Consider the following 26,668-nt stretch of genomic DNA (forward strand, 5'->3'; position numbering starts at 1 on the left):
TCTGTACAGCAGTCTTTTATGTGTAACAGTATCAAAAGCTTTCCTGAAATCCAAGTATATGATATCAAAATTATTTTTTGTATCCAATTCCTTGGTTGCTGCATCATGGTATCCAGTGAGAATTGGTTAGACAAGAGTGCACCTTAACAAATCCATGCTGTGATTGCAGTATAATTGTATTCCTGTCTAGATGATCTTGCATTCTTTAACCAGTGACTCCATTATTTTCCTTGAAACAGACATTAAGCTAACAGGTCTGCAGTTACTATGTCACCTTTTGATCCCCATTTATGAATTGTGGATATATTTGCACATCACCAGTCCATAGGGAACTCCCCAAGGAATCTCTCATAATTATGGCTAAAGGTTTGTTTACCTCCTTTGCTGCCTCCCTTAATATAATTGGATAGATTCCATCCACCCCAAGACACCTTTTTTATTCTTAGCTTCAACAATTTCTCTTCTACTTTCCTTTCAGTTATCACAAAATCATGTAGCTCCCCATTAGAGTTTGATAAACTTCTGGCATCTCTGCTGAAAAATTGAATAGGTATTTTGCACATACATTTGCAACTCTCTTTGTGACTTGATTATAGACTAATTTATATCTACCATAGGCTTCTGTATCAACTTATAATTTCTATGCATCCCATGCACTTTTCTTCCCAGCTGCATGTCTCAATGTGGTCTTGGCGCATTATAGCCTTAGTTGCTAATGCGCCAGTAAAATCCAAACCAAACCAAACCAAACCAAGCATGTCTCAATGTGATATCCATTTAGGTCTAAGCCTTGAGCAGTATTTCTTTGTTGGTATGAAAAGGGTATTAGCTTCTATGATTACTTCTCTGAATGCTTCCTATTTAGAATTCAGTGTTGGTTCATCATCAGTAGTTGTTCCCACTGCAAAGAATTTTAAAACTGTCTGTGATCACTGTAGTCACACTTATGAGAGCAAAAGCCCTTCCCTTTACCCTTGACAGTAGTTATATTTTTAATTAAATTCCACATTAGCACACTGATTGCTGCTACCCTGTGGGTCCTTTAAATTCAGATTCTTAATATATGTAGAATCACTGCTGATAACAAGATCAAGAGTATTTCTTCCTCTTGTTGCCTCTCTAACATGCTGCTGTAGAAAATAGTCATCCGAGAATCTACAAAAGTCTTCCTATTGTGTGAGTGACCAATGCACAAATTTCAGTCAACATCTGGAAAGTTAAAATTGCTCATAAGACTTTCTGATTTACTGGCCCAATCTGTTTTTCTGTATAGCTGTTTGGTATACTCATCATGGTCATTAGGCATATAACACACTCCTACTCACAATTTTGTTTTCCCAGTATTAGCACTATGAAAACAAAAACCCTGCTCAGGTTGCTCACACTAAACTGATTCATTGCCCTGGTCACCCATGTTGACTGAATGCTCTGCCTTAGATTTAATGTGCTTCTTAACTAAGAGCATAACCTCTTCATAACCTCTCCTGCATTATAGCCATAGTAGCTTATGTGCCATTAAACTCCTATAACTTTTCCACCCCTTCTGTCCTATCTGTTCATTACTGTATACATTCTACTTCCCCATATTCAAATTTGGCATTGTTTGTCTTGAGTGACACCACGTCTCCTCTAGCCCTACGATATCTGCATTTGATGACTTAATCAGTTCATCAAATTTATATACAATGTGCCTAGAATTAGTGTACTTGCAAGTATACATGCGCATGTTCTTACTCTTAGTTACCCTAACACATCCTATGTATTTACTTGTTCTGTGATGACTCATATCAGGGCTAGAAATTCCCAACACCTTACATAGTAATCATTAACAAAAAAAAAAAAAAAAAGGGATATCTCTTTATAATATAACTTACCTCAAATAACTGCTCAGTTTATGATAATTATTATCAAGTTAACTTTAAAAATAAAAGTACTGAAATTCCCTTAAGTAATCTTGCAGGTTAATTTACAACTCTTTGTATTTGAATATGTTAATAACAGTAAACAGATACATTGGGTTAACGGCAATTAAAATGTAACAACTGCAGATCTGACTTGAGTAGCATATCGGTGAGAACATGTGCAATGGAATATCATATATAAAAATATAGGGGTTTTAAATAGAATTTTCTTACTGGAGATCAGTCAGTTCGTTATATGCGAGACCAAGCACATCTAAGTAACATTTCATGGGTGAAGTACAGGGACACTATGAGTTGTGCCAGCCAGGCACCATATTGTTCTGGTGCCTGCTTTGGCAGGATGGAAGTGAGCTAATCACAAGTGGAGATAGCAAGGGTACTGAATGACTACCCAAATTTAATATCCTAATTATGGAGGCAGTTGCAGTAGTCAGGAGATATATCTTAAAGATCTGGCCCTAAGTGGTAGTTAACTGGTAATTGAAATGGAAAAAAACTGGTAATTAAAATGGAAAAAAAAAAAAAAAACTGTAGCTGGATTGCAAATAATTTTGTGGGATGTAGAAGAGCATGATGATCCAGGATATTTGTTTGGCAAACTGCATTCCATTGGAGGGGGGGGGAGAAATGTCTGTTTACAAAATAACTATAATTTACATTCCTCTCACATCACTGCACAGATCAGCCTGTTTCATTTGGAATCAATTGAACTTGTTTTAACTTTCCTGAAATCCCACTGATTAACATATATGTTAATGGTTGGATCCAGATTCAGGCTTATAATCCATTATCCATGTATTCTCATTAGTGAGCGAGTGAGGGAAACTCAAATGTGACCCAAAAACATCAGATAAAAGAATTTCTTTGAAGAAGGTGGAGATATGTGAAGCATATAAAGCCATGCATCTTCAAGAGAGGAACTGTATCTGTGGTCAGGCATGGGAACAAAATTCTTGAACTTACTTTTCATTTGTTAATTAATGAAATGGGGGGGGAATAGATGCATAGGCAGAAAGGCAAAGTTATGTTAGAATTATTTTTTGTGTATAAAGAGATAATTCATTATAAATTTATACTAAGAGGTCATATTGTTAATAAGACTGTGTATTGGTACTTAGAAATCATTCAGCACTTGAGGGATGCAATCTAATATTTGAGAAGGAATAATTGGAAATTGTTCCATGACAGTGCTGTTCCTTATTATGCAGTAATAATTTCTGAATATACCTTTCCAAATGCTTTGGACCTGTCTTACTGTTCTCCTTATTGACCTAACCTTTTAGTTTGATTTATATTTTTTTCCCAAACTAAGGAATATGTTATGGAGTTCATTGTTTTTTGTTGAAATAGAAGTTATGGAATCTATGACAAATATGGTCAAGGAACTTTAAAAAAAAAAGAATTCCAAGAAGTTTTTGCAATTATATAACTGGAAAAACAAATGTGTGACTAGCCAAGGTCACTATTTGGAAAATTTTGATGTATAATTATCTGTACGTTTTGGAAAAAAAAAAAAAAAAAAAACGGATATGATGTAATTATCTAAATTTATATTTGTTTAAATAAAATTTCAACCCTGCAAGGTCATACTTTGCATATTATTAATTACAGCAGTAATTAAGAAGAAATATTCATAACATGTGCTGTATTACTTTCTAATAATTGATGTAAAAATAATTTTTTTTTTCATATTATTTGCTTCAGGTTAAATTTGATTAAAATTTATTATTTCAGGTAGCTGTACTTATAGCCAACGCCATTTCACAATCTCTGCAGCCTTCCATATATGATAGCATTATTCAAATCAAGAAGTTGCCATACCTTCCTTCCATTATTTCCACATCTTCACAGTAAGGTCAACTTCATTATTAGTATTTTCGATGTTTAAGTAATAATGTTTTGCATGATAACCTGAAATACAGGGAGTTTCTAAATTACACTAGCAAAGTATAGAGGTGATTCTAACACTAAAACAAAAGTTTTTATAAACATTCATTCTTGAAATGCCTTCTTTTTTGAGTTGCACCTCAAAGAGCTATTTAGAAAAGTGATGGGCAAAAGCACTTTTAATAGGTGCTAACTTTTTGACTTTGAACAAAAACACTTTTGACTGGTGAGGTGCAAGGGAGAGTGAATGTAATTAGCTCTTTTTACTGGAGGTTTTTAAGTGCCCTTTTACCAGTTCAGTAATTGCAGAAGCTGCTCCAAGTAGGAGCTAGACCAGCACAACGTGCATTAACCTGAATTTTTGAACATGTGCCTGAATTAACTGGCACATGTTCAAAAATTCTAGGTGAGTTCTGAATTGAACTACAGGTTTTTCATTTAAGGTCTTAAGGTATTCCCGTAAAAATAAATCTAGTAAACTCAGGTCATTAAACCATGCCAACCATTCCAGGGATCATTATTCTCAATCCATTTCTACTGTACATTGCAGCCAGACATTATTACACTGAAATGGGTGGGAGGGCACCCATTTCAGTGGAACCCTATATTCCAGCAGATACTCAGAGGAACATCTTCCAGTAATTCAGCAAGGTGTGATTGTGATTTTTTTAGACCTTTTAAAAACATTTTTCCCATAATTTTCAAATACATAAAAAGGGCTATGACACAGGAAGAAAGCATTTTTGGACATGTTTATATGAACGTTTTTATTTATTCTGATAATTATATTTGTAATTTTGTTGCAGAGACTCACTGTATATTGAGGAAATTTTTAACACTGCTTTCCCCCAGATTTAATTATACAGGTCAACCGTCACTAATCCGGCAGCATTGGGACCTGTGGGGTGCCGGATTACTGAGTTTGCCGAATCACCGGTGGTTATTTTAGCACATACAGTTTACCCAACAGCTAACCACCTCATCCTACCTTAAACACATTGACTGCCAAGCTAGTTTAAGAAAAAAATTCCCTAGGGGCCAAAATATTTTTAGCAAATAATTTGATTAGTAATTCTAAAATAAATATTGCAATGTCAGTGTTGTCGTTTTTTTGTTTAAAATATCAAAAAAAAAAAAAAAGTGTTTTTGTGTCACATATATGTGGCCGACGTGGCCCAGTAGATTATTTTTTGAGAAGCCATGTCGGCCACATGTGTGTGATGCTATTATGGCAAACATATGAAGGTTGTTTGTGATTAGTTTATTGCACCCATGGTGAATGCTGCAATAAAACTAATTACGATAAAAATAAACTCTCAAACGTCGCAGTAAGTTTGTCAGCATTGTTAGAGATTTTGTGAAAACAGGTTCATTAGCGCGCTGTATTATCCATCGCATTGTATTGTGTTTTTCCGCAAGTTTGTACAAGTGTGTTGTAAAAAAAAAAAAAAAAAAAAAAATCTATAAAGGAATGGCTAAAATAAAATTACTAAAATAAGAGGAACTGAGAGAAATTGCTGGAATTTACAATTAAGCAGAGTTAAACTTCTCACAGGCATACTGGTGTTGAGTTTTTTCAGAAGTTCAACTTTATCTGTTATGGACAATGTACAGTGTTTGCACTTTACACCACAAGAGGCACTTGCACTTCCTTTATGCATTGGAACCATGGCTGGGGCTAAATGTGAGCACGTTATAATAATAAATGCGGAAAAACAAATGGGAATGGCTTGCCAATGTTTGAGTTCGCGCCAACAGCTGATGCTACAATCAATGCTACTAAAACAATAGTGGCAGGTTGGTGCGCCGACCCGGGAATTTTGAAATTACGTTTGCAGAATATGTCCGAATTATTAGTGGTGGAACCAGATTACCGGTGGCCGGATTAGTGATGGTCGACCTGTATTTCTATTATGGAGTGAAATGCAATTCACTTTTCTGACCCTTTTCATCATAATAAGCAAGTACATTCTTTTCTCTTTAGAAAAATGATATATTATTATTCCAGACATTAGTATCATCTAATGGCAATATTATTTGTTGTTAGATGGCCAAGTATTATAGAATATGTTGTCATTAAGGGGATTTGTCCAGTTTTTTTTCAGTCCTAGGAAGTACACATTTTTTCACAATGGCATGATATTCATTTATCTGTCATATGTTGCACTGCCAACAAATTATAATGAAATTATAATTTGTTGGAACATTTACATATTTACGTTTGGAACATTTACACATGCAATCAAATTTACAACTTTATAAATGTAAAGTGGCCATATTTCATTTGGGTACGAGGGTATCCACGTGTTGGACAAGATTTTGCAGCTCCAGCGAACACAAAGTTTTTAATTATATTTAGCCATTTTATTGACTTAATTGTTACATTAAATTATTTTCTATAAGTAGCTTATATTCCTAGTCAAGCTCCTTGGTTTATTTTGAATTTAGATAGCAATTTTGAAAGTTAATACTTAGTGTCCATAGATTTTACATTCATAACTTAACAGAATAACATAGCATATATCCCGAACTAGATAGCATAAAGTATAACGTAAAACTAGATAGCGAAACATTTAGCACTGTATTAGAAATCTGTTAGTTTAGTAGTATAGTATTAACAATTCATCAGTAAAATTTATTAATCTTATTAAGTTTCATTGTTAATTAAATTGTACTTAAATGGAATCATGACCCAGACTAGAGCATCAAAGCAACGCTCACAGATTAGCCAGAGTTCTGTGGCTCATGGGAGAGCCGAAGAGGCAGATTCTCCAACTCATCACAGTCTAAAAAAAATGCGTGAAATGTGAGCAGACTTGTCTAGAACAGGAAATGATCTAGCCAAAGAGAATGTCTTTGTGTGTGCTAGGATGACTGTGATGAAATTAGGTGCCAACTCAGTTCTGATGGGGGGAGGGTCTATGAGAGTTTGAGGTGTAGAGCAGATGCCCTTGATTAATATGAGGGGCCCATCAAGCTGTCAGCTGCCCAACTCAATGCCAGAGCTCACTTCTGTACATCAGGCAACACAGCGGCAATCTCCAAGACAGAATGCGCTGGTTTCACAGGAAGTAGTTATTGTTGGTGACTGTATTGTCAGGGGCCGGGAATATATTATGCAAAAAAGAATAGGTGGAACAGGACCAGGGTATGCCTGTCAGGTGCAAAAGTTGATGACGTTGTAGAACAGATATCTTTTAATGGCACAAAAGGTGATATTGTTGTAGTACATGTTGGCACTAATGATATTAAGAGCCGGAGACCAGCGGAATTACTTAACAAGTACAGGTCAATATTGAAAAAAAAAGTCACAAGCTAGGGTTGAATTTGAAAGTGTCTGCAATTCTGCCCAGACACGATAGGAGGGAGTATATGATGAGAGCCTTGCCAATCAATTCGGCCCTGAAGAGATTGTGCAAGGCTCAGGGGGTAGAATTTCTTTCAGCATTGTCTGTGCTTGCTAACAGGAGAGACTGCTTCTACAGGGATGGTATACACCTAAATAGAAAGAATATTTGCTGATGCTATCGAGGCAGTGTTAGGTGGGTCAGAAACTGCTAGCTTCGGGGGGATTCACAGACTAAAAGATTAACAGTAGCCACAGGCAGAGGGGAAAGCGATTCTTGCACTGCTTCTATTGTAATGAGTAGCAGCCTAGAGAGCAAGTTTTTCGGGATTTAAAGAGCTGCTGGGAGTCATCATGGAACAAGTAAATACATGGGCTGTGTTAGGGCACTAAGAGTAAGAACAGGTGCATGTATACTTGCAGGTACACCAATGTTAGAAGTACAGTAAATAAATTTGATGAATTTGAAGTGCTGATCAAGGCATCAAAGGCAGATATTGTTGGGATATCAGAGACATGGTGTCACACAGGATAGACAGGGTAGGAAGGGAGCAGGGGTTATGTTGTTAGTTAAGAAACACATAAAATCTAAGGAAGTGCATCCAGTTGACATGGGTGGACAGTGCAATGTTGAGTCATTTTGGTGTGACATATACACTGGGAAAGGGAAAATGAGAGTAGGAATGTGTTATAGCTTAATGAATACAACAAAGCACTCTGCAATTGAGCAGAGAAATAGAGTAGTCCAGTAAATTAGAATGACTTGTAATGGGCAATTTTAACTTTTCAGATATAGACTGGAATTTTTGGTTTGGTCACTTGCATACTTGTGGGTATTATTGCATAAGGCAATCATGTAACCAATCACTGCCTGCAATAAAGATATTTAATACTAGCAAGAATTTTGTGGATTTATTGGAGGATTGTTTTCTATAGCAACATGTTCGAGAGGCAACCAGAGGGAGTAATACTTTTGTTCTGATTATCAGCAGTGATGATTCATGCATTAGGAATTTGCAGATAAGGGAATCACTAGGTGACAGTGATCACAGTCTACTGATGTGGGATTTACTTAAAAGATGTAACTATCATCTTTTAAGTAAAGAGAAGGGTTTGTGTAAAGGTGACTACAGTGGTCTCAGGCAGTTTTTAAATTCTATACTTTGGGATCAACTGATGATGTTAAAAATAGTGAATTCTAAATGGGAATCCTTCAAAGAATTAATCTTGGAAGCTATTAGTCTTTTCATGCCAGCTAAGAAATACTGTTCAAAATTTAGACCCAAATGGATGTCAGATGAAATAATGAGGGTCATGGAAGAGAAGAAAAATGCATTGGATGCATATAAATTATCAGATGACACAGAAGCCTATGGCAGATATTGTTATTAAATTTCATTGTTAATTAAATTGTACTTAAATGGAATCATGATCCAGACTAGTTTTCGGGATGCTAGTCTGTAATCAAGTCACAAAGGAGCAAGCGAAGGATAATTATGAGAAATCCTTGGCAAAGGATGCAAAGAAAAACAACAAAGACTTATTACTTATGTAAACTTATGAATATTTTGCATCTACATTCACACATGAGGAATTCAGTAAGGAAGGGGAGGACAGAAGTTTACTAAACTCTAACAGGGAATAAACGATTTTGTAATAACAGAGAGCAAAGTGGAGGAGAAATTGCCGAAGTTAAACTTAAAAAAGGCACCTGAGCTAGATGGAATCTATCCAGTTATGTTGAAGAAGACAGCGAGGGAAGTAAGCAAACCCTTGGCCATAATTTTATGAGCATCCTTGGATTCAGGGGAGGTCCCCATGGACTGGAAATGTGCAAATGTATCCCCGATTCACAAAGGGGGTTTGTGAATCGGGGATACATTTGCAAACGTATCCCCGATTCACAAATAATTATAGACCTGTTAGTAACTTCTTTTCCAACAAAATAATGGAATCACTGGTTAAAGAAGTGATGGAGGATCACCTAGACAAGACTACAGTAATAGTTCAGACAAAGCATGGGTTTGTTAAGGGGAAGTCTTGTATGACCAATTTGATTGGATACTATGATGTGGTCACAAAGGATCTGGATGAAAAAAATAATTTTGATATCATAACTTGGATTTCCGGAAAACTTTTGATAATGTTGCACACGGAAGACTGCTGTACAAATTGGAGCGGTATGGCATTAAGGGCTAGTTGCTGCAATGGATAAAAGGATGGTTGAGTGGAAGACAGCAAAGAGTGGTAATAAATGGACACTTCTCTACATGGACTAATGTTATTAGTGGAGTCCTCCAGGGTTCGGTGCTGAGCCCATTGTTGTTTTGTATATTGTTTAATGATATTGATGAAGATATATCAGGCTTAATGTTCAAGTTTGCAGATGATACAAAGATTGGTAGGGTTGTTAATGATAGTAAAGCAGTATGCTACTGCAACAGGACCTAAAAAAGTTAGGTAGATGGGCTGAGAAGTGGCAACTGAAGTTTAATAAGGACAAATGCAAAGTACTGCATATGGGTAGCAGTAACCCAAGAGAAACGTACCAACTGTGTGGGACGGCACTCAGGGAGATGGAGAATGAAAAAGACCTGGCTGTAATAATGCAGTCAGATATGAATTTCCCTGAGCAGTGCAGAGGGGCTGCCAGAGGAGGTCATGGAGTTTTGTCAATGATATATAGGAATTTTGCTAGCAGAGACAACGAGGTGATTATCCCCTTGTATAAGGCACTGGTCAGGACACACCTTGATTACTGCATACAGGTCTGTAGGCCCCATTTTAGGAAGGATGTAGAGTCGCTAGAACAAGTACAGAGAAGGCCAGCAAGATTGGTGAAAGGAACAAATGGGTTCTCTTTCCAGGTGAGGCTTAAATTCTGCAAGTTGCAGCATCTGGACGCTAGGCACCTGTGAGGTGATCTGATTGAGGCATACAAGAGCATTGATTTGAGTGTTGGCATTCGAGGTGAGCGGACACGCTTTGTCAGGGCTTTTCAGTTTAGTTGATTATTGCTTTTAAATATTTGATTTATTTAGTATATTGTTGGATTATTTTGCTATAGGTTTTCCTGTAACAGTTTGCTTTTTATAATATTATAGATATCATTTTTAAAGTTAATTTTCATTGATATTTAGCTAATTTTATAATGGTAATTATAAAGATCTGCCCTAAACATGTCACAGGGTATTGTGATACACATAAATAGCCGATGGCGATTTATGTGTGAGTCATGGTTTAATCCTTTGTGGAACCTGTGGAATGTTTTCAAAGGTCGACCTGGTGACTAATCATAGCTCACCTGGGGATTCTTTTCTTTGTGATCGATGTAAGGGTTGCACCGATCTTAAATTACAATTTAGTGCACTGATGGAACAATTTGAGTCACTGATAAAATGGGTGCTTGCCCCTGAGAATAATGCATCTGGAAGCTCGTCAGGGACTCAAGACTCCAGCAATCTACCAAGTGATGCACTCCCGATTCGGGCCTCAAAACAGAAAAACCAAGTGCAAACTACTCTGGTTCAAAAGGACTTTCTTTTATTAGGAGACTCTATTGTCAGTGAAACTGGGAATATTTTTTGTAATAGGGATAGGTGGAGTAGAACCAGGGTATCTCTGCCGGGAGCAACTATTAATGATGTCACCAACAGATTATCAGATTTTAAGGGGGGTAAAGAGAATTATTATTCATCTGGGGACTAATGACATTAAATGTACACAATCTGATGATTTGTTGGAAAAATACAGGACCATGCTGAGGAAATGCCGCGAGCTAGGCCACAATGTCTATGAATCTGCAGTTCTGTCCAGACACAATAGGAGGGATTATATGTTAAAAGCCCTGTGGATTAACTCAAGACTTGAAAGACTCTGCATGGCTTTTGGGGGGAAATTTCTATCAGCTTGGCCCACACTTGCAGGTAGAAGGAATTTGTTTTGTAGAGAGACGGGATACACTTAAACAAAGGTGGTGCAAAAGTTTTTGCCAGTATTATTGAGGATACCTGAAAGATTCGGGGAAACTACTAGTTAGGGGGGTTTGCGGGTAATACTGACACACGTTTTTCTGATAATATTGGTCAAAGTAACTCTTGCACATACCTCAAGAGTTATCTGTTTCCCCAACTGGACATATTATCTAGATGTTCTGGGGCAGAAACGTTTCAAGTGAGTGGGTAGCTAATGCCAGTGAAGAAAGCCTAAAAAACTTCAGGGGTTGTGTTAGAGTTGTTAAATATACTAGAAAAGTAAGTCTTAATTGTTTATATAGTAATGTTAGAAGTGTCGACAATAAATTGAGCGAATTCGAACTGCTGGTTAAAACAAATAACCCTGACATAATAGGGCTTACGGAAATGTGGTGCCACCTGGAAATAGGGGATGATGAGTTTCAATATGGCTTGTATAATGTATTTAGGAAGGATAGGGTAGATAGAAGGGGTGGTGGGGTAGCTTATCAGAAGAAGCCTGTGTGTGATGATAGCTTTCCTGGATTCAGGCGTTTCATGTGCTAGTACAGAATTTGTATGGTGTGAGATAGTTGGAAATAAAGGTATAATGCGAGTAGGAGTAATCTACAGACCAGGTGATTGTGATGATTATGACGAAAGCTTTATGGGAAACTCGACACGGGGAACAAAATTTTTAAATCAACTATATGACTGTTATTAGTATCAACATGTCAGGGAAAGTACTAGAGAAAAGAATATCCTAGACCTCATCATCACCCATGAATCAGATGACATAACAGGGCTGACAGTAGAGGAACCAGTAGCAAGAAGTGATCACGGAGTTCTGCGGTGGATGATGAAGAGAGAAAGAGGTAGCAGTAGTAAGAGGCAAAGGAATGGGTTATAATTTCAGAAAAGGAAATTACGATGCCTTAAGGTGCTACATGGCCTCTATTAACTGGGTAGATATTGCACAGAGAATGAATACAATTGAACTGTGGTATGCTTTTAAAACATTAATCACAGATGCCTTGAATGTGTATTTACCATTAAAAAATACTCCTCAAGGAGGGTTCCAAGTTGGATGAATAGTGAAGTTGCTACATTACTTGAGCAGAAAAAGGTGACATGGAAAAGTTACAGAGCAATAAAAAGTACTGAAGCCTATAACAGCTACAAGATGATCTGTAATAGAGCCACAGAAAAGGTTTGACAGGCAAAGGCAGTTTATGAGAAATCGCTAGCAAACAGAGCAAAGAGGGGGATAAGGAATTCTTCACATATATAAATGCTAAGAAGAGCAGGACAAACCAGATTGGACCTTTACATAAGGGAAAAGGGATAGTATTAAATACACCAGCTGCCATTGCAGATGAACTCAACAGTTATTTTGCATCGATATTTACAGAAGAAAAACCTTTTGTGGCAATGGGAAATTGTGGGAGCGAAGTTGAAAAATATGTAATTAATGATATTGACATTTCGCAAGATTATTTAATGAAAAAACTTTCGAGCCTACAGGCCAGTAAGGCTCCTGAAGTTGATGCAATATACCCTATAATCTTAAGGGAGGCGGCAAGTGAGTGCATTGAATTATTGAGGCTAATTATGTGAGCATCACTAGACTCTGGGGAGATTCCGTTGGTTTGGAAAAGTGCCACTAATGTATTTCCCATACATAAGGGTGGTTCTAAGAGTGAAGTGGGAAATTATCGACCTGTCAGTCTGACTTCAGTGGTAGGGAAAATCATGGAGGCAATGATCAAGGGTGGAATTCAGGATCATTTGGATAGAATTGAAATTCTCAAGGATACTCAGCATGGTTTTGTAAAGGAAAAATCATGTTTAATAAATCTGGTTCGCTATTTTGAAAGGGTCACTCATGAGCTGGATTTAGGGAATAATTTCAACGTTGTTTATTTAGATTTCAGCAAAACTTTTGACTCAGTCCCACATGAGCGGTTGCTTTATACGCTGGAACAGGTTGGAATCACTGGGAAAATCCTTAGGTGGATAACAGGATGGCTTCAGGGCAGGGGGCAGAGGGTTATGATAAATGGCTATTCCTCAGATTTGGTTGATGTAAGAAGTGGGGTTCCTCAAGGATCAGTATTAGGACCACTGTTGTTTTTAATTTTCATAAATGACATTGATGAAGTGATAGAAGGCGTGATATCTAAATTTGCAGATGTTAAAATTGGTAGAATAGTTAATGATCACTGTCAAGCTGAGCTTATTCAGAGAAACCTAGATAGACTTCAGGAATGGCCAGAAAAATGGCAGCTGTGCTTTAATCCAACAAAGTGTAAGGTATTACACCTGAGAAACGGTAATCCCAAAATAATTTATTCACTTGGTGGAGTTCAACTAAACCCAGTACAGTCAGCCCTCGTATAACACGTGTTTATACTACACGAATTCGATCATACACGATTTATATATAGGGGAACGATATCTTATATAACACAAACCGAATTTGCTTATGCACGATTCACCTTTGTGCTTACAAGAAATGGCAGTCGAACGCGGAATCACCCCTACCGAACGGAACACGATAGGAATGAAGAGAAGATTCTGAAAATGTATTTGTTTTTTATATAAGTGAAGGGAAAACACATTTCACCATAATAATGCAAAAACCCACGCAATTTCAGATATTGGTATAATCGCAAATGCAATTAGATCGAGTTTACTACCAGTTTATAACAGATTCCACTAGCAGAAATGCAACTGGAAATTGTTTTTATGGTTTTATGGTAGTAACCCCTAGAAATGTGCTTTAGTAAAATGTGAGGTGTTAATAGTGTATCTCTGCCTTTACGGTGTTGTTTATTCAGTTGCTACACTCGCGCAGATTTTTTTATGTGTATCAAGTGTGCCGCCTCATTTTGTAATTGTGCTTTATTCCCTAAAAATGAGTAAAATACTTAAAAGGTGTGAAAAGGAAGCGTCCTGGTGAAGACACTGCAGATTCAGAGAGAAAAAGAAAGGCAATATTGATAAACAGAGGCGGACTGGGTCAAAAATTCTTACCCAGGAAAATTTATAATGGCCTCATACTATGGTTTATGGCCAAAATCACACCAGCCTCTGGCTTTTTTTTGGTTTTTTTTTTAGGAGCATTAGCAACTAAGGCTATATTGCTCCGGGATATGCGGTGGTCATTCCTTGACCTTTCCGCATCCTCCGTATTTGGTGGTGACGGGCTCGAACCCCGGTCTAATCAAGAAGCGTGTGCTACGCACTGCTGCTCCTTCCCACCTGGCTACGGAGGCGCCCCAGCCTCTGGCCCACCAGGGTTTCCCCAGTAAGGCTTATGGCCAGTCCGCCTCTGTCGATAGAGAAAAAATATGAAATTGTGAAATGCGTTGAGCAAAATGAAAGACCATGTGATATTGCACGTGCTACAGACTTAAATGAGGCAACGCCGAGAATTACAAAGAATGCAGAGAAAATAAAAACAACTTTCATAGCAGGAACGACTCAAAGTGTAATTAAAATCCATTAGATTAAGACACAAGGAATTGGAAGAGATGGAACGGCTGTCATCTGTTTGGATAGAAAATCAAACAAAAAACAAGTTTGCTTACGATAGAAGCAAAAACATTAGCAATATTTTATTACGTAATAGTCGTAATAAAATACGTAAGTATTTTATTACGATTATTTATTGTGTTTGGTAATGTTTTGGTTACAAATGTGTGTTCAATCTTGGCTAGTCGGCACCTAACCCTATTTTTCCCATAGGGCCTGTTGTTTATATTGCATGATTTTGCATTGCACGAGGGTTTCTAGGAACACAACTATTGTGCTATACGAGGACTGACTGTACTGGAAGAAAGGAACTTTGGTGTTACGATACGGTCAGACATGAAATTCTCTGAGCATTGTAAACAGGTTGTAAGGAAGGCCCATGGTGTCTTATCAATGATCTTTTGAACTTTTGCAAGTAGACATAGGGACGTTATAATCCCATTATATAAGGCTTTTGTTAGATCACACTTGGAATACTGTGTTCAAGTATGGAGGCTGCACCTAAGGAAAGATATCGAGCTTCTTGAAAGGGTGCAAAGACTGGTAACTTGCCTGGTGAGATCGACAAAAGGGCGTCCTAATGAAGAAAGACTTTGAATATGTGGGTTGCAGAGTTTGGAAACTAGACACTTTAGAGAAGATTTGATTGAAGTGTTTAAGGCTCTGAGAGGCATCAGTAAAATGAACGAGGACAAAATTTTCAAGATTATAAATGATGCTAGAACTAGGGGACATAAATTCAAATTACGGGAGGAGATGTTTAGATTGAACTGCAGGAAGTTTTATTTTAGCCAGTGAGTTATAAATTACTGGAATAAATTGCCTACATGGGTGGTAGAGGCTGAAGTTTGGGGAAATTCAAAGGTCATCTGGATAGTACCTTCGGGTGAGGGATACACATAGGATGATCGGTTTAATTTCCTTTTCTTTTATTAATTATTAGTTCAGTTTTTTTTAATCGTTGTTTTATTATTTTTTTTTTTGGCTGGTGCAGCATAAGCCACAGGCTTTCTTGCACCATGCAGCCATTTCTAATACTAATACAAGGCCTTGAATGGTTTGAGCAGGCTCAATGCTGATCGGATACTTCTGCTTGCTCAGATTAAGAACCTAAAGGGGGGGCATAGATTCAAATTGAGGAAAGATAGTTGTAGAAATGATGTATGGAAGTTTGCCTATAGCCAGCACGTAGTTGATTGCTGGAACAGACATCCATCTGCTGTTGTGGACGTTGATAGCTTAAATAAATTTAAGGCTGAACTAGAGAAACATTTGGAGTGACCGGATGGGGGGTTAAATGAGAAGGGTTTTTTTTTTTTTTTTTTTTTAGCTGATATTCTATATGCTTTCTTTCTTGCATCATATTTGGCATTTAGCATTAGTAGAGGCCTGAAAGAGGCCTCTGAGGTCGGGAAAACTCATGTCTAAGAATATATAAATTCATACACCGACCATTGAATAAAATTTAATATGACTACAATCTTTACACAAAAATATTTACAATAAACTATTACGGAATGCTAAAAACTGTAATAAAAGATCATTTACAATAAAATTTGCTAAAATATAAAACATTAAAAGCGCTAAAAACCTGAAGCTTTCGGGAGCATCAGCTCCCTTCTTCAACAGTGATATGACTTCCTGCAACATCTCCTTAAGTAGCAGGCTCACGGTACCTCCACACGTGGTATTTCTCCACGTGGTTCAATCGGCACATGGTCAGAACTGGAAGCGGAAATGTCTCGGGAACGTGGCAAAGAAAATCGTTCATCCAACCTTAATATAATTGTTTCAAAGATAGGATTAATACGTATACCTCTGTCTCTATTCATTGTATTCCTACTGGATGAACTAATCCGTAAACCCTCGAGCCATTTACGCTCCCAGTATCCATGTGCACGATCCAAAATAATAGCGTCCTCCGGGGAGATTTGATGCTGCTTCTCCCAAAAATGTTCGGCCACAGCAGACTTGTTGTATTCAGCAGTTCTTATGGCATTTAAATGTTCCCCCAGACGATCCCTGAGCCGTCGTTTTGTTTCCCCCACATAACACTCCCCACAATCCGGGCATTCTATTCTATAAACTACTCCACTACTAAGATCTTTTGGTACGCGGTCTTTGACCTGAGACACAGCTGTGCACAGCCTCCGCCCAGGAAGCTGTACACAGCGTGTCCCATAACCCCGTAAAATTCTTGCTAGATGTTCAGTAAGGCCCGGATAGTAGGGGATGTATGCGGTGGCTACCGGAACGAATGACTCCCTGCACAGTTATCCCTCCCCCTGGTCTTTTTTTTTTTTTTTTTTTGTTCTCCACTACCCTCAGTGTTGCACCACAAGTTCATATGTTATTCTAGGATTACTGTTACCCATAGGCAGAACCTGGCATTTTTTAATATTAAACTTCATTTGCCACCTCTCAGCCCATCTGCCTAATTTTTTATAGATATTGTCGCAGTAGCTAACTGTGATTACATTAACCACCTACCAACCTTAGTATCATCTGCAGCTTTATATATTAAGCTTGATATACCTTCATCAGTATCATTAATAAATATAGAAAACAACGATGGGCCAGCACTGAACACAGGGGGACTTCACTAATGACGCTAGTCCATGAAGAGCGGTGGCCATTAATACTCACTCTGTCTTCTCCCACTCAACCATATCTTTATGTGTAGCAGTAATTTGTCCTTAAAGTCACACTGAACCAATTTGTACAGCAGTCTTTATGTGTAATAGTATTAAAAGCTTTCCTGAAATTCAAATATATGATATCAAACTTTTTTTTTTTGCAAACTGTTCCTTCGTTACTGCACCATAGTATCCAGTCAAATTGGTCAGACAAGGTTGTCCTTTAACATATCTATGCCATGACTGCTGTATAACTACATTCATGTCTAGATGATCCTAAAATACTTTAATCAGCAACTAGATTATTTTTCTTGTAACAGAAGTCAAGCTTATAGGTTTTTAATCACTAACTTTACTCTTTGACCTCCCCTTGTGGATTGAGGAATTTGCAGATATCAGAATCACACATCTTCCATAAGGACCTCCCCCGAATCCAAGGCTGCTCTCATAATTATAGCTGAAAGTTTGCCGACCTCTTTTGCTGCCCCTCTCAATATAAGTGGATAGGATAGATTCTACTGCCCTAAGTGCCTTATTTATGTTTAGCTTTAACAATTTATCTTCCACTTTCCTCTTAGTATTCATGGAATCAGTTAGCTCCTTGTAATTTGCTATATTCTGGAATCCCCGTCCCTAAAAAGTTCCTCATGTTTATGTGAACATAGATGCAAAGTATCTTTTCAGTTTATCAGAAACCTGAGAAAGATCACCAACTGTTGTACTATTCACATCTAGTGGACTGATGAGATTTATTCCTTTCATTATAATGTTTTCATAAGATTATAAGATTATAAGCTAAGGCTGATTATATCTTATAATTATTAGATTATAATCTGCCTTGGCTTGCCCAACCTATTCTTTGACTTGATTGCAGAATGATTTATATCTACTGTAGGCTTCTGTATCACCTGATAATTTATATGCATTTCATGCTTTTTTTATTCTCTTCCACTAATCTGAATCTGACCCACTTAGTTCTAAATCCCAATAATGCCTTAGGAGGGATATTAATTACCATATTAATTCATTAATTGGACAAAAAATCTTGCAGATCTTGCAGAATCATGTCTGCAAGATCACCCTAAGAGATGGCAGAAGGTTCCTGAGTTGCATTTGAAGAAAACATATCTGCATTGTCCACTGAGTAAATAATTTCTTTCCAAGATGGACCTATATCTGCTGATGGACAACCAAAACTTATGAATAGAGTAAAACCACACGTAATGTAAGGGATGTATGTCTGTAAATTAATAAAGGTGATGTATGTCTGTAAACTAATCCGGCAGCGTTGGAACCTGTGGGGGTGTCGGATTAGAGAGTTTGCCAGATCACCGGTGGTTATTTTAGCACATACATTTTACCCAACAGCTAATCACCTCCTTCTACCTTTAACATGTTAACTGCCAAGCTAGTTTAAGAAAAAAATTTCCCAGGGGCCAAAAAATATTTAGAAAATAATTTGATTAGTAATTCTAAAATAAATATTGTAATGTCAGTGTTGTTGTTTTTTCGGTTAAAATATGAAAAAAAAAGTATTTTTTTATGTCGCATATATGTGGCCACATACGTTAGTTATTTTATTTCTTGAGAATTCGTGTCGGCCACATACGTGTGACGCTATTACGGCATACATATGAAGGTCATTTGTGATTAGTTTATTGCATGTGTGGCGAGCACTGCAATAAAAGTAATTGCGATAAAAATAAACTCTCAAATGTCTCAGTAAGTTTGTCAGTATTGTTAGAGATTTTGTGAAAACAAATTCGTTAAGCGTACTGTATAACGCGTTTTACAGCACGTTAAGCACGCTGTAAAACACAACACATATTGTGTTGTGTTTTTCCACAAGTTTGTATAAGTGTGTTGTAAAAAAAAAAAAAAATCTAAAAAGGAATGGCTAAAAGAAAATTACTAAGATAAGAGGAACTGAGAGAAATTGCTGGAATTTACAATTAAGCAGAGTTAAAACTTCTCACAGACACACCACTGTCAAGTTTGTTTCAGAAGTTCAACTTTATCTGTTATGGACAATGTACGGTGTTTGCGCTTTACACCACGAGAGGCACTTCCTTTATGCATTGGAACCATGGCTGGGGCTAAATGTGAGCAGGTTATAATAATAAATGCAGAAAAACAAGTGGGAATGGCTTGCCAGTGTTTATGAATTCACGTCAACAGCTGATGCTGCAACCATTGCCACCAAAACAGTAGTGACAGGTCGGTGTACTGACCCGGGAAATTTGAAATTACGTTCGCAGAAATTATGTCCGAATTAGCAGTGGAACCAGATTACTGGTGGCTGGATTGGTGATGGTCGACCTGTTCCTTAAATTGGTGCTAAATGGAGTTGTCACATCATTTTATGCACAGTATACAATGCTGTGACATAGCGATGCCATGATATATAGTGATGTGTTCCTTGTTATTCCAATCCAGGGAATAAAACTACATACAAGAATTCCACGACTTACGTAAGGGTTGCGTTCTGTGGAACGCTACATAAGTCAGGGAATTTCCCCCATGCTTGTGCAGCACTCGTAACTTTGCTCACTGAATTGATTGAATCAAAAAAGAAATGTTCAACGGACATATAAATAGAATTATTTATTGTATTTATTCAATTTTTTATCTCATGCGCAGGAAAAATTACTAAAGCATGCAATTTAAAAAAAAATATGACTCATGTTCGAATTGAAATCATCTAGATTCGGAGGATGTCCAGGAACATTACCTAATAGAAGCAAAATCGTGAAAGGAACGTTGTTGTCTTTACAGTATTTTTCAACCTCGGGAATGAAGAGCAGCATTTAAACTAATCCTCAAAGAGAGATATTGTTATCCATTCTCTCTGGTTCGAGCGGAAATGCATGGATAGGGTGGCTTTATTGATGCCTTTAAATGAACAAGGATTTCCAGAATGGTACACAAGCAGTGGTTTTAATCTGTAATCTCCCACTGCATTAAACCCAAGCAAGAGTGTGGCCCTATCTTTTGATTGCCTTGAAACCTAGCATTGTATTTTCCTCTTTGGCAATGTATGTTCGATCTGGCATTTTTTTCCAATACAGAGCAGTCTCGTCAATGTTAAAATTTTGCTGCTTTGAATAACTGCCTCCATCAATAATTTTTTCCAACACATCACAAAATTTCTCTGCAGCTGCAGAATCAGCACTGGCGACTTCAACGCATGTTTTAACATTGTGGAAACCAGTGCGATGCTTGAACCTATTAAACTACTTGTTGCCTGCCACGAACTTGGGATGGGGTTTGCTGTATTTATCCTTAATATCTTTATAAATACTTGTTGCTTTTGCTTGAATGGTCATTAGACTCAGGGGCACTCACTTCTGAATCTGATTTTCCATCCATATTATTAATAGCTGTTCCATCTTTGATATAGCACCTGAACGCTGTTTTGTGATAAGTGTGTTGACCCTTTGACATTTTCTTTTATATGCGCATTATCCTTTAAAATAGTATTCACTGTTGAAGCAGCGAGACCTAATTCCCTTGCAATAGATGACAAACTTTGTCCTGCTTCGTACTTCTTAATCATTTTCATCTTCATTTCTAAATTTTGTATCGTTTCGTGGCACTACCACCACTTGCACTTTTCGTTGGTCGCTTTCCCTTCATCATTGCAATATGTAAATAGGAATGAAGAGAAGTTTCTGAAAATTTGTTTTTTATATGATTGAAGATTTCAGTGAAGGGGAACACATTTCACCATAATAGCATAAAAACCCACACAATTGCAGTTATCGATATTATTGCAAATGCAATAAGATCGAGTTTACTACCTGTTTATAATTAGATGCACTAACGGAAGAGCCCAATAAACCAGAAAGTGCAAATTGTTTTTATTGTTTTTTAGTCGTGACCTCCAGAAATGTGCTTTAGAAAAATATCACAAAGGCGTTAAAAATTTATTCTTATAACGGGAACATATAATGATGAAAGGGTAGTGCAATTTCCATTATAAATATGACCTTTTAGAGAGATAGATAGCTTAGTAATATAGCGAATTTTTCAACTTCCAAGGACTTGAAACGAATTACAAAAAAAAACAGTTTTATTGGGTTCATATTACAATATTTTCACAATACCTCCATTTATTCCTACAAGATGCAGAATATGTTTCCACGAATTATTTAAGTTTGCACTGATCGGCAAAAACTTACATAAAGTCAATTTCCACAAGTCTAGTATTACGTAAGTTGGGGAGTTCCTGTAATTATTTCTACAGGTATAACAATAGTTTGCGTGCGCACGCACGCACGCACACACACACACACACACTGTACATTTTATTTGTTTTTAATGGTTTATAATTGTCTCTGGGCAGTTAATATGAAATTGACATTCCAGTTTCTCTTTACTTATCTCAGTGCTCCTTAGAACTTGCAAGTTCACCTTTAAAGATAAGTTTTTTCCTAAGACAATTAGGATTTTTTTTTTAGCCATAGTTTTGAAATTTTTTCAGCCATGATTAGACTGATTGCTAAAATGGGTTTGCTGATTATTAGTTCAGAATATAAATAAATTTTTTGGCTGAATTTGATGTATAAAATACTGTTTTTGTGCATATGTTTATTAATTGTTAATTTTTTTTTTTTTTACAGTATTAAAAATAGTTAAAAATAATCTCAAAACATTGCGTCATAATGAACACTCACCAATTTTAACGCCACTAAACTGATTATTAGAGTATATTTACTTAAGAATGCACAGTAAGCAAATTCTTTAATTTTCTGTCTTGTTGTGTTTCTTTTAATTATTTAAAATTAAAAAGAATAAAATTAGCATAATAAACAATTACATAGTTTGTAACAATTACACAGCTGCCAAGTTACATGATGATGGTTTTAAAAAATGGCACATTTTTCAAAGCCATCACTATTTATTTTTTCCCTCTTTTTTTTTTCATTTTCACTAACAGCATCTGCTGTTTTCATTCTACCTTATCCATATATTTTTGACATTTCATCTGTGACTTTTGGAAAGCAGATTTCTTAATTTTTATCACCAGAAAGGCAGTAAATTATTGTAAAAAAAAAAAAAAAAAGAATGCTAGTAATTTTTTTCAAATATAGACTGGATTTCAAATTAAATTTCATTGACAACATATGCATTTTACATTACGAGGAGGGATCATTTTAATTCACAGACTGGTGCAAGATCTTATCTTTGCTGTTAATTGTCATAATCTGAATCTTCTATGGAGTTCTCCTTCTTTAAATACTCTCCCTTGAACTTTACACACTTTCACCACCATTGTACCCATGCATTAAACAAGTCTTGCAAGCCATTTTTGCAAGCCCTGTCTGACATGATACTTGCTGCAAAACGATCATCAGTGACATGTGTCTAAAAAACTCTTCATGCAACACTAGCTTGACATTGAGCACACAGAGTCTGCTCAGTGGTTATCAGGGAGAGTGTCTCTAGTGGCAGTTATGGAAAAGTTTCACAGTAAACAAAATCTTGCACCGGCCCTTGAATTAAATGATCACCCCTCGTATATCTATTAAAAAGTAAAATTTCTTAGCTAACAAAAATGCCTTACAAGCGATTAGAACTTCGAGCTACTTATATATCACAATTAAAACCCTACTATTCCACTGCACCACTATTAGTTGTGTGTTATGATATTCGTGCCAAAACACCAATGTGATAGCAGTATGAATAATAAGTCATAATTTACAAAATTACTAGCTAAATTTAAAGATGAATGTGATTAAGACAATTAAATGATTTGTCAAACGCTATTTAACAAATTAATTAATCGGAAAGATGGCAAAAATTTCTGAAAAACTTATCTGTTCCTACAAGCTCAAAATTCTTTGACCACACACTTGTATTCTCATACCCAAGATGAAGATTCAAGTGAAGAAGGATATGGGAAGAATGAGAGTTGTTGAGGATTTTACCTAAAGCAGGAATGAGTGGGAAGATTAGAACTAGGATTTAGAAATGCTGATCCCAAATAGATGCAGTATGGAGAATAATGTACCATATGGAAAGTAAGTTTTATGATACATTTTGTTGAAGTTACAAAAATGAAACAGCTGAAGGAGCTGCCCTACTTCAAGTAGTATACATGTAGCAACAGATAAAGATTTTTACTAATCTTTATTTCATATAGCGTACTTATCTTTAAAGAAAAATAAGAGTTTGCATATTTGCAAAAATATGTAGATTAAGAAAATTTTTATTACTGCAGTTTAAAGTCCTGTTGAAATAATGAAAAGTTTCATTGTTAAATCATTATTACTAGAATATCTCATTATAGGCTAATAATAAGGGATTTACTTTATTACCCTAAAATAATATTTTTATTCTTTTTATGTTTTTTATTTATATAATTTAAATTTTAAATACAGGGTGTCCCAAAACTAGTAAAATCATTGTTTTAAAGATTGTGAAAGAACATGATGTGATACAAAACAAACTGCTCTGTTTATTGAAAGTACACACTTTGGAGATTTATGTATGAAATATTAACATTAGGCAGATGCCTGCCTCTTTAATCTCTCACTATCGCACTTGGGGCATTTCATTTGCCATCACTTTTTCAAGAAGTGCTACTAACAATTCCTGAATTATATTCTGAATGTTTTCCTTGAGAGCCATAATTTTTCTCAGTTTGTTAACTTATAATCTGTCCTTGAGAAACCCCAAAGGAAATAACCTGGGATTGTGAGATTAGTAGATCTCAGAGGCCAAAGAGCAAATCATGAGATCAAATGATTTTGGAACCTTTCTTGAAGTAATGCCATTATTTCTCTTTATGCGTGACTCATTGCTCCATCTTGCCAGAACCATATTTCCTCCCTGTTTTCATCTTCCAACAATGGCTGCAGAAAAGTTATTAACATTAGGTGATATTGTTCACCAATGACTGAAAAATAGTAACAGCATTTTCTTCAACATTTTCAAAAAAGAAAGATCTAAATACTCGACGAGCCGTAGCACCATGCATCATGAAGTGGCCTCAGCTTAACTTCTTTCTGTTGTTCTCGTGCCCAAAAATGGCATTTTTGTTTGTTTACAAACCCACCTGAGTGAAAATGGGTAAAAGTTTTTTTTTTGAAAAAAGCTGGTCCTTCTGCTATGGCACAACTCATTTCCAAATTGTAACCTTTTTGTATCATTGGTAGGCAATATTGCTGAAATAATTGAATTGTAAGGATTTATGTATATGACCTTGGTTAAAAATTCTGTGCAAAGATGATCTGGGTATGGCAGTTTCTTGAGAACAATGTCCTATTGATTTCTATAGACTGTTTAACATTGACCTATGGGCTGCTTCAGTTTTTTTTTTTTTTTTTTTTTCCATTATGGAAACTTCATGCAGATATCCACAGTGTGGTTTGTTGCCTACATTTCCATAAGCACGAAACTGGTCAATACATCATTTTATCACGTTTTGAGGGAGCTTTGTGAACATTAAATTTTCACCTGTATGCACACGGAGATTTCACAATGCCCACATTAGTGAAGTGCAGTACAACGGCAGCACAGTCTTCATTATTCCATCTATTCATATTAAAACTTCAATTTCACACCAACAACCTAAAACAAAAATAAAAGATTTATCAGTATGATTTATTAAAAAAAAAATCTCAGTCTAAAATGGTTCCACTACTTTTGGGACACCCTATATTATGTGAAGTAGTTAGTATAATTTTTGTATTTTTTTAGGGCTCACAATGTCTACGTTGAAGATATTATGGTACGAGAAATCATATATGTATGGCAAGGGGCGACATACAGGGAAATTAAAACTATTCTTAAAGCAAACAAGAGGTTACAGTCATTTCCACTAGTAGAATCTTCAGGTATTTTTTGTTTAATTAAGAATAATTAGTTTCTTGCAAACTTCTTATAAATTCATCTGTAATTAAGTGAAATGCTATTTTACATTGCTACAAATCAGACAGCAAACATTGCATATACAAACGGGTTTTGCCTAACGTTTGTTTGAAGCTAATTTGTTGAAGAATCAAAATGCAAATATTAATATATTTATGTTAGCAAATTCAGCTATTTGTTAATATAATTGCAAATTATATTAGCAAATAACTAGGAATTATTAATAACTTTAACATTATCTTCATTCAACATTTTTCTAGGGGGACAAGATTTTTTTTTTTTTACATAAATTTTACTATTTTAAATAATGGAAACATTTCAACAATTGAAGTAAGCGTAGAAAGATGATAATTGGAGGGATGACTTTGCCACCTTTTCAGGAATTGGCTGGATATCAGTAAATCTCTTAAAACACACACCTGGAGGTTGCACGTGTTGGAATGCAATTCCAACACGTGCAACCTACTGAGTCGAAATACCAACTGAGTAGGGACAAACCCGCTACCTATATCGACCATACAATAGATTCATTAAGCAACAGACCCAGCGAGAAAAGAAGACTTCTGACCTACCTACCTACCTACAATAAATTTGGCAGGAAAGGTGGACAACCTCCACCAAAGGAGAAATAACTTGAAAATTTATACTGGGCATCGACAGAGTATTTTCCAAAGTCCCCGACCTGGTTTTCACCATGGACTACAAACTACCCATCTTCTAACTGGACATGGCACCATCCGCAGCAAACTCACCATGCTAGGTATCGAAAACAACCCTCTATGTGCCTGTGGCTCCCAAGAAACCTGGAACCACTTCATGCTCGACTGCCATCTGTATGAAGATCTCCGAGCCCCTTCTGATCACTCAGCTCCAGTACAATCCCAGAAACCAGGAACACTGCCTACTTGATGATGAACAGAACTACAAACCATTCACAACGTTTGCCCAAGACTTGTTCACAAGGTGAAGAACCATACCACAACCAAGAAACTTGGCAACCACCTAGCATAACCAGAACAACCTCATCACTACAAACCCTGCACTGAACCTCAGCCTGAACAGCAACACTGGTAAAACTGAATAAGAAACAACCACTATACTGTTATCGGGGAAAAAAAAAAAAAAATCTGATCACAAAACTGAACAGACTCTTCACTTTCTCTACAAAGATCCAATTTAACAAACTGAAGCCAAAACTGATGTCTCATTGTCCTCTTATCACAATAAGACAAGGCAAACACCAAAATGGACTCTCCAATCAGACCACAGCTATGCTGCCACCTTTAGCATTAGCATTAGTAGAGGCATTTGATGCAAGAAAGCAAGCTTATGCAGCATCAGCCAAAAAAAAAAAAAAAAAGTAACATAAATAAATAAAAATAACCACTTCCACTTCACCCCTCTGTTCGTTCGAAATACCTGTCCAGCTGAGCCTTAAACTTATTTAGGCTATCAACTTCCACGACAAGGGATGGAAGTCTGTTCCACCCACCAACCACCCGCTGGCTAAAG

General features: G+C 36.5%; 1 protein-coding gene across 4 annotated transcripts in view; it reads left to right on the forward strand.

Annotated features, from left to right (window-relative positions):
- LOC150089733 (chloride channel protein 2-like) overlaps positions 1–26,668 on the forward strand; it is a 564,677-nt gene that overhangs the window by 392,452 nt on the left and 145,557 nt on the right. For all 4 annotated transcript variants that reach the window (XM_090368771.1, XM_090368772.1, XM_090368774.1 and 1 more), the window contains 2 exons: positions 3,657–3,772; positions 24,986–25,122. In XM_090368771.1, the coding sequence (XP_090224897.1) occupies positions 3,657–3,772; positions 24,986–25,122 (253 nt within the window). The remainder of the gene's footprint in view (positions 1–3,656; positions 3,773–24,985; positions 25,123–26,668) is intronic.

The sequence above is a fragment of the Mastigoproctus giganteus genome, chromosome 2 (assembly GCF_048544385.1).
Source record: "Mastigoproctus giganteus isolate SK-2022 chromosome 2, ASM4854438v1, whole genome shotgun sequence".
Lineage (NCBI taxonomy): Eukaryota > Metazoa > Arthropoda > Arachnida > Uropygi > Thelyphonidae > Mastigoproctus > Mastigoproctus giganteus.